Genomic DNA, 13448 nt, shown 5'->3' with positions numbered 1-13448 from the left:
CTGAACTAATAACCCAAGGTGAAAACTGAATTTTAAAAAAAGTAATTACTTAATATAGCTCACTGAACCCTCTCAGTGACACTAATTCTATCTGAAATACCAAGTGAAAAATTATCAGAAATAAGTTTAAATTTTGAATATTGGCTTTAAAGAAAAACTCCTAAATAGTCTATAATATTTTTTGATATTATTAAATAATTATCTTTAAGTATCAGCTATAGAATTAATTAATATTTTCTTGATTAAGCGAAATACTTGTTAAGATCCTAGCACTGCACTTTATAAAACTAAATTCTCCCAACAACACTATAAAGTAGCTATTACTATCCTCATTCTATAGAACAGGGAACAGAGGCTAGAAAACTTTTAGTAACAATCAAAATTACATAATTAGCAAGTAATAGTTCTGGGATTAGATCCCTAGGCTCTCTGATTTCAAAATTCTTGTGGTCTCTCTTAATTTCTGCCACTCTGTTGCTTGGAAAGTTCTAAAAGAAAAAAAAAAATGTTGTAATTAGCTACAAAATTGTATCACCAGGCTAGATATTAGATGTCACCCTCCAGTACATGTGCTAAGCATACTTATTGGAAATTCTCAATACACCACTGATTAACACAAACACTTCAATGCAGGAAAAACTTCAACTTATCTGACATATATCTTTCCTAATCACCGGGCTGCCAGTACTGCTCTGACTCTGAATATACTCCCCAAAGAAAAAGGTTTTATTGAAGAGAGAGACCATGAGTACCCAGTAACAATATGCCCTATGAAGCAGAACCAGAGTACCAAAAATTTTTCACACACGAGGCACTGCAATCGGTCCTTTTACCTTGCAGAAGGAAGAAAGTACTCAGGTTGGACAGAATATCTATCCAAAATAAGCACAGAGACCAGCAACATTGGAAAAGCAACAGAAAAGGAATCATTGCCATTCAGCCGCAAAGCTGTGTCTGACTTTGCGACTCCATGGACTACACTACGCCAGGCTTCCCTGTCCTTCACCATCTCCCAGAGTTTGCTCAAACTCATGTCCATTGCATCGAAGATGCCATCCAACCATCTCATCCTCTGTTGCCACCTTCTCCTCCCACCCTCAATCTTTCCCAGCAGCAGAGTCTTTTCCAATGAGTTGGCTCTTCACATCAGGTGGCCAAACTACTGGAGAAAAGGTATGCTGCTGCTGCTGAGTCACTTTAGTCGTGTCCGACTTGAGAACAAAACCTGCTTCCACGGTGAGACTCGGGACAACTGATCAAAGGGTGAGCAGAGATCAGAAGCAGAGATGGGGTGTGGCAGTGTGGGGCATCAGAAGCCGGGACAGGAGTTCATCCACTGACTCCAAATGGAAGAGTGAGCAAGGACATGGTGGAGAACACAGCTCTGTTTTCAGGTGAGAAGGCAGTGAGATGCCAACCACTCAGGGACAACCGAGTCATTCATCCTCTGGCCCAACACCCTCTACCTCTAACTGTACCTTCCTGAACCTCTTTAAACACACAGAAAACATTCATCAGACCATTTCATTCGATCTTCACTCTGTGGTTGGCAGTTGTCATCATAATTTGCACTTCCTGATCAATTAGAAGAGCAAATTTAAGAGGCTTAGCACCTCAAGTACTAGATAAAGTGTTAATTCTGAGACTAAAATGATATTATCTTATGTTGGCCTGCTGTTTTTTCAGTACTGTAGACAGAGTACAATATTTCAAAAGAATTAGAATTTATTTTAGAATAAATTCTTTAAAACGATTTCTACTAAGTAGGCATGTAAACCTTCAGATATATAAGGAGTTCACCTATTTAGAAAAACCCCAAAGGTTAAGGTATAGTGTACCAAGTTAAAAAAAAAAAAATCATAGGGGCCCAAGCATTTCTAACACATTTCAAAAGGTAGATATGCCTTTATCCAGTAGTATCACCCAGTGCCTGAATATCATTAATAAATCTTTCTCTTTCCTACTTTCAGCTGCCTAAATGTCTATATTTTGCTGCCTGCCTGACATAAAGAGTCTTCATGCAATATAAGCCAAGTTTCCTTACAAGGAAGGGATTGCTCAATAAAAGTACCACTCATCAAGGCACTTTCTACAGTCTCATTTAGACATCAGTTTCTGGACAGCATCACTGGAGCAATGAACATGAACTTGGGCAAGCTCCGGGAGATGGTGAGGCCTGGAGTGCTGCAGTCCATGGAGTCACAAAGAGCCAGACACAACTGGGCGACAGAACAACAAATCTGTTCAAGCCATAAGCCTAAGGCAACTGCCTATCAGTTTGTCAAAATCAGAACCCAACATCTGTCTCCACAGTAATGTTACAAAGAAGATGACATTTTAATACAAGATAGTGACAGATATTTCAATAGAGATCATCTAGATTTTAGCAGGCTCTCTACATTTTTAAAATATGTATAATAGCGCAAATGCTTATGATCAATTTAAAGATGTCATGATTAAGCAAATATGAGAACAAAACAAAGAGGTTAAATAAAAAGGCAAAACTCATATGCTTTTGAGATATAAAAGATTATGCTAAATCTTTTTTAATCCAGGAATTTAGGCAGTCTTTTCCAAATGTCTGTAAAACACACAGAGCTAACGTGTACATTACATGAATCAGTAGCATTGATCACACGTAAGAATGACAGAAATGCAGACCCTTAGACGGGAGCCAGGCAGAATCTGCATTTTAACAAGCCCAGGTGACAAGCGGGTAGACTGAAGTTTGGAAAGCAATAATCTAGAAATATATACATATACACATACACAGATGGAAAGAGATCCAACAAGAAGCCCAGCTTGAAAATGTGCTTTTAGGAGAGGGACAAAGACCTTCATCTGGTTCAAAAAAACTGAGAACTTAAAAAGTATCTTAGAAGAATTTTTAAAAGACAATCATCCATATCAAAGGATGAAGGTGGGGTGTGGAGCGGGAGGTAGTTATGAGAGAGGACCGGGTCTAAGCCCCCTTGCCTGCCACAGGCATCCTCAGCCTCATATCAGGTCTGAACTTAAAAGGAGCTACACAGACGTAAAGAACAGATACACTGGGGCAGGAGGAAGGAAGGGTGAACTGGGACATTGAGACTGCCATACATACGTCACCATGTGTAAAACAGATAGCTAGCGGGAGGCTGCTGTACAGCTTAGGGAGCTCAGGTCAGTGCTCAGTGAGGACCGAGAGGGGTGCGATAGAAGCAAGCAGGTCCACAAGGGAGGGGATGCATGGATACAGAGAGCTGACTCACTTCACTGTACAGCAGAAACTAACAACATGGTGTAAAGCAACTATATCCCGGTTTGTCTTTAATTAGGTACTAAATAGTCTCTCATGCTAAAGCTGAAACTCCAATACTTTGGCCACCTCATGCGACAAGTAGACTCACTGGAAAAGACTCTGATGCTGGGAAAGGTTGGGGGTGGGAGGAGACGGGGACGACAGAGAATGAGATGGCTGGATGGCATCACCGACTCTGTGGACATGAGTTTGAGTGAACTCCGGGAGTTGGTGATGGACAGGGAGGCCTGGCATGCTGTGATTCATGGAGTCGCAAAGAGTTGGACACGACTGAGTGACTGAACTGGACTGAACTGAACTGAACTGAAATAGTCTCTCATAGAAATGGTGTACTTTATGTTGATGACATGTAAGAGTCATCAGTAACAGTGAAATTTCATTTTCTGTTCAACATGGAACACTATTAGCAAAAAATACTATTGTTTTTAAAAGGAAAATGCAAAGACTTTTAAAAATATAGAGGTGGAGGAAGCAACCTAAAAGACATAATTTCAATGGGATATTTTAAATAGAAGATACCTATGGCAAACTACAGTTGGTAATTTCAGGCTGGACACTAGTGTCTTTATAACAGATTTCTTCTCAAATCTCAAATTCATTTTCGTTGGTTAAGTCAGTACATATCCCTGTAAGAGTGGGTTCAAGTGTAAAACATTCTTTCTTTAATATAAATTCAGTGATACAACAGCACTGTTTTTTCCCCTTTCAATAGAATAACAAGAATAACCTATTTTAAATGAGGTTTACCAAATGAATTCAGGTATAGCAGTTTTTCACATCAGCTATAAGTAATTGCCTCCCTCTAAAGGGCCTATTTCTGCAAATAAAAATGTCTTTTTGCCTGATTAAACTTCTTCATCATCGGAGAACTTTTCCTCTGCAAATTTGTAGTTGGGAAATTTGTCATTAGAAGCTTGCTTTGTCAAAATGAGCTCTTTTCAATTGCTTTGGGAAAGCAGTCCTGCAGTTAATTACTTGGAGGAGGAGAGAAACACCCTATTCTAAAAGAAGTACACTTGACAAAATATTTGGACCCAAGTAATCGGGAGGAGATGGGGACGACAGAGAATGAGATGGCTGGATGGCATCACCATCTCGATAGACATGAGTTTGAGTGAACTCCGGGAGTTGGTGATGGACAGGGAGGCCTGGCGTGCTGTGATTCATGGGGTCACAGAGAGTCGGACATGACTGAGCGACTGAACTGAACTGAATCTACCTTAAGACATCTTTTACAATCCAAGGCAGGAGGCTCAGTATTTATAACACCTTTAAAAACCTGAAGATAGGAAGGCTGAGGTGGACAAAAGATAGAGTAGAAAACAATGAGAAAGGTCCCCAAGGGGAGCAACACAGCTGTCACCTTTACCCTTCTTTCCCAAATGGCTCTATAATGACAAGTGTCCTCTCCAAACTGCCAAAAGCAGTCAAGCCTAAGATGCAGTCTCCACAGTCACCACCCAAGGCGCCCCCTGCGGAGGCCACACCTGGAAGGAATGTCACCTCAACACGCACTGACACTGTAAGGAGTCAGTCTGCTGACTTTCTGGTCCAAAAGGCGCTCCAAAGAGGAAAGAAAGCGCGGCAGACATGACAAGCCGGAAATTAACAAAAACAAGGTGTTCGCTTCTCCCCAAGTGTTTTCACTTATCTGCCTTGCTCAAAGACTACTTTTAAGATCACGGATTTATAATAGATGCTGAATAACAATATGCATTATAATAACATCCTGAATATAGGTATATAACCCAGCTGAGAAAGCAAAGCAAAAACAAAAAACAAGGCTATGGCCTGCATCTTTTCAGTCCCTTTATAGAATACTTAAAAGCAGCTGAAAAAAAGAACACAAAATTCCAAAAGACCCAGCTGTAAAAATTTCACTAGCCTTATTCATCTTTCTTAAAAAAAAAAAAAAAAAAACACAGCATTTTGTAAAAAGCAAACTTGTGAACTGCATTTAAAATGAATACGCAAAGAATTCCAAATATGCAGGGTTCTATGGGCTGCCATTTTTCCCACTGGATTTTTAAACAATGTTGAATCATGACTGTTTGAAATACTTCAGTGCCATCATTTAACACCGTTCAAAATGTCAAGAGCCATATTTTGCCCCAGTGGCCACTTTTCAGCAAATAACACATCCTTTGAAGTCAAAATACTCCTAAATGATGCCAAGCGAGAATTTCTAGGCTAGAACAGTCGAATTTTTCTACTTTTAAAGAAATCAATAATCCTTGGAATGGCAAGTAGGAAAACAGCACTTTCATCATCAAAAGTTGTGAATTTTTCAGTTTCAAATGTCAGTAAATTCCTTTACCCCATGGCAATATTTTTACACATTGTTTCCTAGTTAAACCATAATCATAAGCCTACAGTGAACTTTTTTTTTAAACTTGCTGCTCCTGAGGAATAATCACACATGTATCATAATAAATTCCACAGAAATAGAGGGCAATCATCAAACACAAAGGGAAAGAAATACTTTATTTGGCCTCAACACGACCACACAGCTGCTATTTCAAGGGCACTGATGTGTGTTTCATTTGACAAATATGTAATTTATCCAGTTTTCTTGACTAAAACTACATGCTGAGCCATGCTTAAGACCCTGCCTCACTCTGGTATCACAAAATGCCCTGGCCAAGAAATCATAAAACAAAAGCTTAAACCAAGTAATCAAAAGTAAATAGCATCTCCTCTGCCATGTTCTAAGATACTTTTAAAACAAATACATTAGCACCGCCCTCAAGCAATGGGGTAAGTGTACATAGCCTTGGAATAAGTAAATGTATATATAATTTCACTTCCACAACAAAATGGAATCTAAAGGTGGAACTAGAATTTCAATTCTAATCCCTTTTCCAAATTAATCCTTTAGACATGAGCAAGTTCAAAATGTCTCTCTCTCTCATCTTTAAAATAATCATTTCTAGTTACTCAAATTAGCTATATTTGATGAAATGCCCTTAAGTAAGATAAGTTACTTTTAAAACATAATAAAAACTTTTAATGTAGAATCTGGAAAATAAATCATTTTAGTGTTCCTACTTTCTTCAAATTTCTCCAGAGTAGATGGGCTTATTCAATTCTTTCCCACTTAACTATAAAGAAGAAAGGTCATGGATGAACCCAAAATGGTAATCCCAAAAAATTTCTAAAAGATTTAACCAAACAACTATACCTTTTATTCTAAGAAACCTTGAGTACCAGAGAAACTAACAAATATAACTGAAAAGTTAAATTGTCAGAGAGAAGATCAATAGAAATTTGATAGCACTGCATCTTGTTAGAATTAACTGCCTAGAAAATACAGCCCAGATAATATCTAAGACAAAAGTCTTCAATCCCTATGACTAGTCAAGGCAAATCCAGTTAATTCAAAGAGTTCAGTCGATGCAGACCTTCAAGGAAAACAACTGACATGGACAACAGGAAGGAGCCATGTGGCAAAAGCTTTCTAAAACTTCCACAGGTACAAATAAGGTGCCAGTGAGCACTGGATCAAGAATAAATCCAGTTCAAACCATCTACCATGGATCCTCAGCAGAGATGCTCTGGGGAAGAAGCCAACAGAAGCCCAGTAAAAGTTTAAAACTGTGAGTATCCATCAAAATAAATATAAGCCAATGCAACTGAAACTCTGCTAAAGGACAAGCTATCAGCATTTTTTTATGTCTATCATCAGACTCCCAGATTCAAACACCATGCAAGCACCTGGCCAAGTGCAGGCAGGAAAGGACAGGCAGGTAGGGACGCTTCCTGACAAGGGTGAACAGCTGTTGCTTGTTCCATGCACCATATACATGGGAAGCCCATGTCCAGTGGTGTTTATAATCAGTGAATTAATGAATGTAGCCCTTTATTCCTCAAAAACACATACAAATCAAATCTTTAAAGAAACCATCAAGGGTTGTGCATAATCCCACCTGGAATGATTCCAAATATTATGCCTTTTTCATCCCTTGAAAAGTAGACGGATGTAGCTCCTGGCGATGGGTTCTCTACTCTCTTTCAGCTAGGCTCTTAATGAAGACAGCGATTCATAGAGGGAAGGTCATTACATTCAGCAACCCACTTGTCCTTTCCATCAAGGCTGCCACACTTGTCAATTTTGTGAAGCCACTAAAGGAAGGACTCCAAGTTCATATAAGATTTAGCTTCCCAGAGAGAATCAAAAACTTAAGAGATGAATATTAGTGTGTTAAAAGCATGCTGGGTGAGAATAATGAGGTTAGAAGAAAGTAGGTTTGTCAGCCACAGATTTACCAGAGCGCCTTAAGGGTAAACTTTGTCCTTTCCTAGTATTTTGAAGGTGCTGGGTTTAGACAAAACATACCCTTCACCTCTGATAAAGAGCTGCACCATCAAGGGCATTTTAAATAGGTGCTTTTAGCACGCTGAACAGCAACAAAGAGATTAGGAAGACAAACTGCTCTTAACTCATGTTGGAATCCAAAAGGCTGAAGCTCTTTCAGAATTATAGCAGCAGGGAATTCAGTGTTACTACAGGGGTACATCAGCCCTGAAAAACTAAGTGCAGATGACAAGATGATGTAAAATGATAATATGCAATAATACAGGCAGCACCCCCACCCCCGCCAATATAGCACATTTATATGAAAACAACGAAGAGACAGATGGCTGGCCAGAAATTTCCCTATGGCATTTGTGCATGTCCGTTCAGTGCTTGTATCTGGGTCATTTGCTAGGATAAACCCCATGTGACAAGCTCAACAGAGGTAAGGCAAAGCAATCCATGACTGGCTTCACTTAATTTTAATTTACTGTTAAGAGATGTACTTGTTCAAACAACAAAATGACTTTCTTCACATAGATGTGATTAAACGGTCAAAACTTGGCTAGAAAATAAAATGTCTTATAAAATACTTTATAAACTGTAAATTGTATGCACTGGCGTTTTTTTTTTTTTCTTTCAGTACATTTTCAACTGGGAACTAATTGAGAATGAAATAACAGTCTTGTACACACTGGCTTCTTCCAGTAAAGACCTGAAGAGACAACCTTAGATACAGTGCAAACCTCTCTCTTATTTACTTTGATTTTATAGTAATTCTTTCTAAACATTCATTCACTAAATACCAGACACATCTTCAATGGTTGAACATACTACAACTTTAAGATAACAAACCCAGATTGGTCCAAGGCAAATTTATTAGAGAGAACATTTTACAGAGAAGTTAGAGGAACTGGTCATTTCACAAGAAATTCTTATACCAGGTCAAAAGCCCAAACTGATAATAACATTAAAAGATCAAGTAGAAAATACAGTTTAATACCTTTAGGAAAAGAAATATATATATGTATAAAAAAACTTGTGTATATACTTTAAATCCTCTGTTTCTTCATTTAAATACTGTTAATGAAACTCTTTATGACATTCAGAAAAAAAAATGAGTATTTTTAAACTGAGATTTATGTTTACACCTAAATGAATAACTAAACTAGGGATATGCTATTGAGAATTTGGGGTGGTTTTGATTTCAAGAGTAGAAATTCCTGTTGTGGAGTTGCTTCTCCAAATTTTACACAATTACTGCACACCAGTAACTAAGAAACCCAAAGATAATGTTAATGATCATGGTTGAGTTTAACAACTGCAGAATGAGCAATAAGGAAAATTTTTTTCAAAGCAGCCACAAGCCCATTTCCTACTTTCAGAAACTCAAAATTGTCTTTTTAAACTAATGTGTTATTTTACTCACATTAGAATAAAAAGATGAATTTGCAGCATTAACTTATTTACTTGTTATCTACTATAAAAAGCATGCCATCAATTAGAAGATGTGCAAAATGAAATCAGAGTAGGAAACAGCAGTTATAGTTTACTTTGGTTGCTTTGAAGTAAACTGACTCTTCTGTTGGTGTTATCTCTATGCAAAACATAACAGGACTTTTAAAGAGGATGAAGGGAAAGTGATGCAATGTTATCCTCAACAAATATGTCAGAGAGCAGAGAATTTGGGGTCAGCAAGTTTTCCCCACTAGCCTAACATTAAATTTCTCCAGAAAATGAAATGGTCCTTCCAGAAGTCATATGCAACATGACTTAAAATTTAGCAACAACTGTATATTTATAATTCCAGTTTTACTCTAACCACAAATTAAGGTTCAATACAGTTATTACTAGACTGAAGGCAAGGGGAGAGGAGGAAGAAGCTGAAACCATATATGCTTTTTCATCAGATACGGTGAATTCCACTCTTCTACTGTTTGTTTCATCACATCAGAGCCATATTCTTAACTTTAGCACAGAAACACTAGTAAAACATTAAATTTTACCATAGGGAAATTGATTTTGCTAAAAGAAGGTTTCAGATTACCACTTAATCTCAACCAAGCTACATCAAACACTGAACGTAATTACATGTATAGTTTATAAAGTAAACTTGATCACTATATTTAAAAGAAATGATAACTTGGAGAAGTACCACAGCAATAACGTTTAAGCTGAAGCAATAGAAAGCCCTCCTACAGCAAATGCCAGATTCGTCAGCTAAAATGCAGTCTTGATCTCACTAAGCAAGTCAAGCATAAAAGTCATCTCTCTCCTTGAGCTGCTCTCTCTCTCCCAGTACCGCTCTCTCCTTTGAAACCATATTTCACTAAAGTTCTTGGGAGGGGTGGGAAAGCAGGGAAGCAGCAGAAACCACAGATGTACTTGAAACAAGTTTCACACCTGAGTCCTTGTAGTCTGAAATGGAGTGGTGGAAATAAACACATTACCATCCTCCTACAATTTCCACTTGCCACTCCCAGCTCTTTTCCCCTTCTCACACGTGAGTTAGAGCAGTGGTCAGAAAGTCTACATGGAAAGTCACAATCTACAGTTCACCTTGGCACTGAATTGCCTGAACATGCTATGCAGACACCAAGTTCCATGCTCCTATTAATACGTACTTCATAATTTCTAGGATTCATAAAAACCAAGTGATACTTGTAAGACTTCATACTCTGAAGAATATGTAATCACACACGCAGTTCTGCTACTAGGAAAACTAGGGTCAAATTAACTTTTCAAATTGTTCCGTTCCGTCGCTCAGTCATGTCCAACTCTATGCGACCCCGTGGACTGTAGCCTACCAGGCTTATCCGCCCATGGGATTCTCCAGGCAAGAATACTGGAGTGGGTTACCATTTCCTTCTCCAGGGGATCTTCCCGACCCAGGGATCGAACCCAGGTTTCCCGCATTGGGGCCAGACACTTTAACCTCTGAACCACCAGGGAAGCCCCACTTGTAACTAACCATAATTTATATTCACAGGCCTTCAACATCATATTGGTATATACTGTCTATATATCATATATTGGGCATGCATCAACTAGATGATATGGGCAAATTATCACATTAAATTCATCTATGCAGCTAGGTATGTCAGGAATTTTGACATTCCATTCTATCTATATCAGGTAAAGAACTTACAATTGCCAACTATCAAAGCACAACTAATTTATCATCATACTTACACTTTGTCCAAGTTACAACACTAACACGTCTGACTGAGGATTCAAGAACACAAAATAAACTTTAAGTCTACAGAGAAAAGTACATTCAAATGTGGTTTAGTTCCAGCCTTAATCTTTATTGGATAGATTCTTCTGACATGTACTTTTTAAAGAACTGGACAGCAATTAAGAGTAGCCACGCCAGTGATGCTTGATTTAACAGTGTTCTACAATAGTTAACAGTATTACAGTAAGTTACTTTTTTATATAAGCTCTTAATTATTGGCTTACTTACTCTTCAAACTGTCCCCAACAGGACCAGTAACAGCCCAGATTCTCCCCTGAGCTCACTTTACTGAAAAGTCAACTCTGGAAAGCAAGTTTTTTCTGCCAGTACTCTAGAAATAGCAGGTGCACAGTAACACAGAATTGGAGGGAACAGAAGCAGCTCATATCACTCTTACACACAGACCATCTATTTCTCAGAGCTTGCAGCATAATTGCTAAAGACGTATGCACATTGCTTGAAAGTGAAGGAAAAGTTTATGTCTAACAGTGGCTTTCCATCAACTAGTATCTGATAGACACTCGCACAGAAGGCACGGAGAAGGGTCTGCCGGATGTTCTTGCATCGATTACCAGGGGGTTTCCTAACAGACGTGGGTGTGAACCAAGATTTGGTGACTTAAGGCATGCAACCACGAACACGCTTTTAAGTGGGAGAGGGGAACGGTAGAGGATATAGACTCTGGCTAATCACCGTCTAGAGAAGATTCTGCTTTCATCTTCCCTATCAACCACTTTGCTTAAGTTCACTCACTGCCTCGCCCTGACCCTGGGGATCCATTCACTTTCCATTGCCCGGAGAGGCTGCTGAAAAGCTGTCAAAGTAAATCTGTGCTCACTTTTTGGATGGTTTAATTTCAATGGAGCATGAAACACCCCAGGACGGTTAATAAGTTTAGCCAGGCGTGCTGTTCTCCCTAATATATTTTAATTATGCATCTGTTTTAATTGTAATCAGATTAAGTCACCGGAAAGACACAAATTGGAATTTCCCCTAATGGAGCTTTTCATCAGTTTCTAAACACTAACAACGTTTTAAAAAAATAGGTAGAGACACGAGCACAACTGTGACATTTCCCAGAAATCGATGCAGTTTCTTTGACAACACAGTTCAGGTCTCATTAGCCACCCAAACTAACCCAAATGCAGAAGACAACTTCAGTCTCTAGGGGCGTCTTCTTCCCCCAATTAGCACAAAAGAATCGCTAACGTCTAAAGTAAAACTCCCAAACAGAATGAAGGCCCAGGCTTTTATAAAGTAATGCTCCATCGATTTGTGAGGGACGCGGGGGCGCAGCACTGCCCTGGCGCAAAGTAATGTACACCACGCGTCAAAAGGGAAAGTTGAAACAGTGCGGTCTCTCCACTATTTTGGCAACTATCAAATGTGTGTTTCAACCTCGGGAAATAAAAGTGTCCCATCAATAAAAGGAAACGTTACAGGGAAGATCTATTAGAGGGCAGGGAGTAGCTTCCTTCCAGGACAGACGTAAAATCGCTCAATGTGCTTTGTGTTGCACCAAGGAATACCTAAGAATTGTTTTTAATGCGTTCATTAAACAGTTTCCCAAATTGCTGTGACTTCCGCTAAGAAACTTAATACGTCTGCCAACAGTCTGGAAGCAAGGGAGAGGAACCTGCTGCAAAGTAAGAACCCAAACTCCCTCAGCCCGCCCTGTGCGCCCGCGTCCCGAATGTCTGCTTTAGGTTCGGATGTTTACGCGTCTCCGAAGCCGTCAGGTGCAGGAACAGTCCCTCCAAGATGCACTCCCAGCCTTAAAGCGGGAAGCTTCAAAGCCACCGCGGAGTCCCCAGGCAGCCCGTCACCCCTTCCTCTCGCCCCCTTACCTGTCATCATAGCAGAAATCCGCGCTCAGGGTGTTGAGATACAAGGCGAGCCCCAGAGCGCTGCTCACCAACTCTGCAATCATCTCTCCACCGCCTTCCCTCCGGCTCGGCTCCCAGCGCGAGGGCAGCAGCGGCAACAAAAAACAGAAGCATCAATCCCCACCTTCCGCCGCTTTCTCCTCCCAGCTTCACTTTTCCCTGGCTTCCCCACCCTTCCTTCCTCCCTCGGGTCCTTCCAATCCACCGCTCTCCGCCTCCTCCTCGCCCGTCTCCGCAGCTCCTGCGTCCTCCCCGGGTGCGGGCTCACACCGCGCTACCCATGCCCTGCGCCGGCGAGCGGCGAGCGGGCTCCGCGGCCCCCGGCGGATGCACAAGGCTGGTCCTTCGCGCGGCTCGCAGCCGCCACCCTAACCCATGGCAGTGCGGGGCGCCCTAGGTGCGGAGTGGGACTTGGAGAAGGTGGCAGAGTGCGGGGTCGGGGCAGAGGGACCGGCCCGAGCCGGGCTCTGGGACCAGCTGGAGGAAGAGAGAGAGAAAAGGGCGGCCGGGAGGGACAAGGCAAACCGCCTCCCCTCGCCGCCTCCCGGGCGCACGGCTCCTGTGCCGCTCCGGCAGACTCCGGCCGCCACAGCGGCTGCAGCTCATTCACTCTTTATTAGCTCCCCTCCCGGCCCTAGCCCCTTCTCCAGTGAAGTGAGAAGCGGTGGCTGGAGCCTCCAGAAGCTCCCGCGTGGGGTTCTCGGCTCGGCCCCCCGCGCCTGCGTGGCC

The 13448-nt window shown here is 40.8% G+C and overlaps 1 protein-coding gene across 2 annotated transcripts in view; it reads right to left on the bottom strand.

The window, feature by feature from the left end:
• The window catches only part of TMTC2 (transmembrane O-mannosyltransferase targeting cadherins 2), a 461860-nt gene extending 448413 nt beyond the window's left edge, over positions 1 to 13447 (bottom strand). The window contains exon 1 of one of the 2 annotated variants that reach the window (XM_055396594.2): positions 12681 to 13447. In XM_055396594.2, the coding sequence (XP_055252569.1) occupies positions 12681 to 12763 (83 nt within the window). In that variant the 5' untranslated portion in view covers positions 12764 to 13447. The remainder of the gene's footprint in view (positions 1 to 12680) is intronic. The other variant, XM_055396593.2, reaches the window with a different exon arrangement.
• Between the last annotated feature and the right edge of the window lies 1 nt (position 13448).

This window comes from Moschus berezovskii, chromosome 6, assembly GCF_049115385.1.
Source record: "Moschus berezovskii isolate FMDL1 chromosome 6, NW_MosBer_1.0, whole genome shotgun sequence".
Lineage (NCBI taxonomy): Eukaryota > Metazoa > Chordata > Mammalia > Artiodactyla > Moschidae > Moschus > Moschus berezovskii.
This window is presented reverse-complemented; position numbering and strand designations above follow the sequence as displayed.